Below are 729 nucleotides of genomic sequence, written 5' to 3'. Positions count from 1 at the left end.
CCCCCCGCCAGGGCCCCCACCACTACGCCCGCCGTGGCCCCCGACGAGGGAAGGAGGGGAGTGACCCCTTCCGGGAGGTCGGTGAGGGTGAGCTGCAGGTCTTGGACGGCCAGGGGCGCCGAGGAAGAGGGAGGGGCGGGCGCCTTGAATCGAAAATGGAGCGTGACTAGCTGGTGCGAGGGGTCCGGAGTCAGGCTGTACTCGACCCGAAGCCCCTTCGTTCTCAGCAGTGGCAAGCGCAACCCTCCATAGCTCCCTGGCGCTCCTCCGCCGCTCTCTGCGCTTCCGCTGCCTCCTTTCTCCTGGTTCGAATCCATGTCCGGCACTGGAACCTTCGCCCTCTCGCGGGCCTTCCGCATCCGCCTGCGGCCCTCGCCGGGCGCCGCCGATGCTGCCTGCTTCCCTTCCTCTCCCGGCTCCGCCCGGTGCGTGCCTTCCTCCACCGAAACCCGCCCCGCCCCATTTCTGTCCGCCTCCGGCCCCGAGCTCGCCAGGACCATGAAGGATTCATCTGGCGGCAGGCGGGCGGCCCCCGGCTGGGCCGGAGCGAGGTCAAAGCGGAGGAGGTCCAGGACGTCTGACTTGATGCGTCGGGTCTCGCTATCGGTTCCTGGCTCCAGCAGGGACGAGGAGACGAGGGAGGGAGGGGCGCCGGCGTCCGTATCCCCCAATTCAATCAAGGGCAACGCCAAATCCTCCTCCTGCGCGTCCGGTCCCCCGGCCTCAGGC

General features: G+C 69.4%; 1 protein-coding gene across 1 annotated transcript; it reads right to left on the bottom strand.

Annotated features, from left to right (window-relative positions):
• Positions 1-26: 26 nt before the first annotated feature.
• NGA_0709900 (uncharacterized protein) lies at positions 27-500 on the bottom strand (the record flags this gene model as incomplete). Its single annotated transcript, XM_005852273.1, has 1 exon — positions 27-500. A coding segment is annotated over one exon (474 nt), but the record flags the coding sequence as incomplete, so codon positions are not given.
• Positions 501-729: the final 229 nt, after the last annotated feature.

The sequence above is a fragment of the Nannochloropsis gaditana genome (genome assembly GCF_000240725.1).
Source record: "Nannochloropsis gaditana CCMP526 unplaced genomic scaffold scaffold1618, whole genome shotgun sequence".
Taxonomy (NCBI): domain Eukaryota; class Eustigmatophyceae; order Eustigmatales; family Monodopsidaceae; genus Microchloropsis; species Microchloropsis gaditana.
The sequence above is the reverse complement of the archived record's forward strand: the minus strand, read 5'-3'. Positions and strand labels throughout refer to the sequence as shown.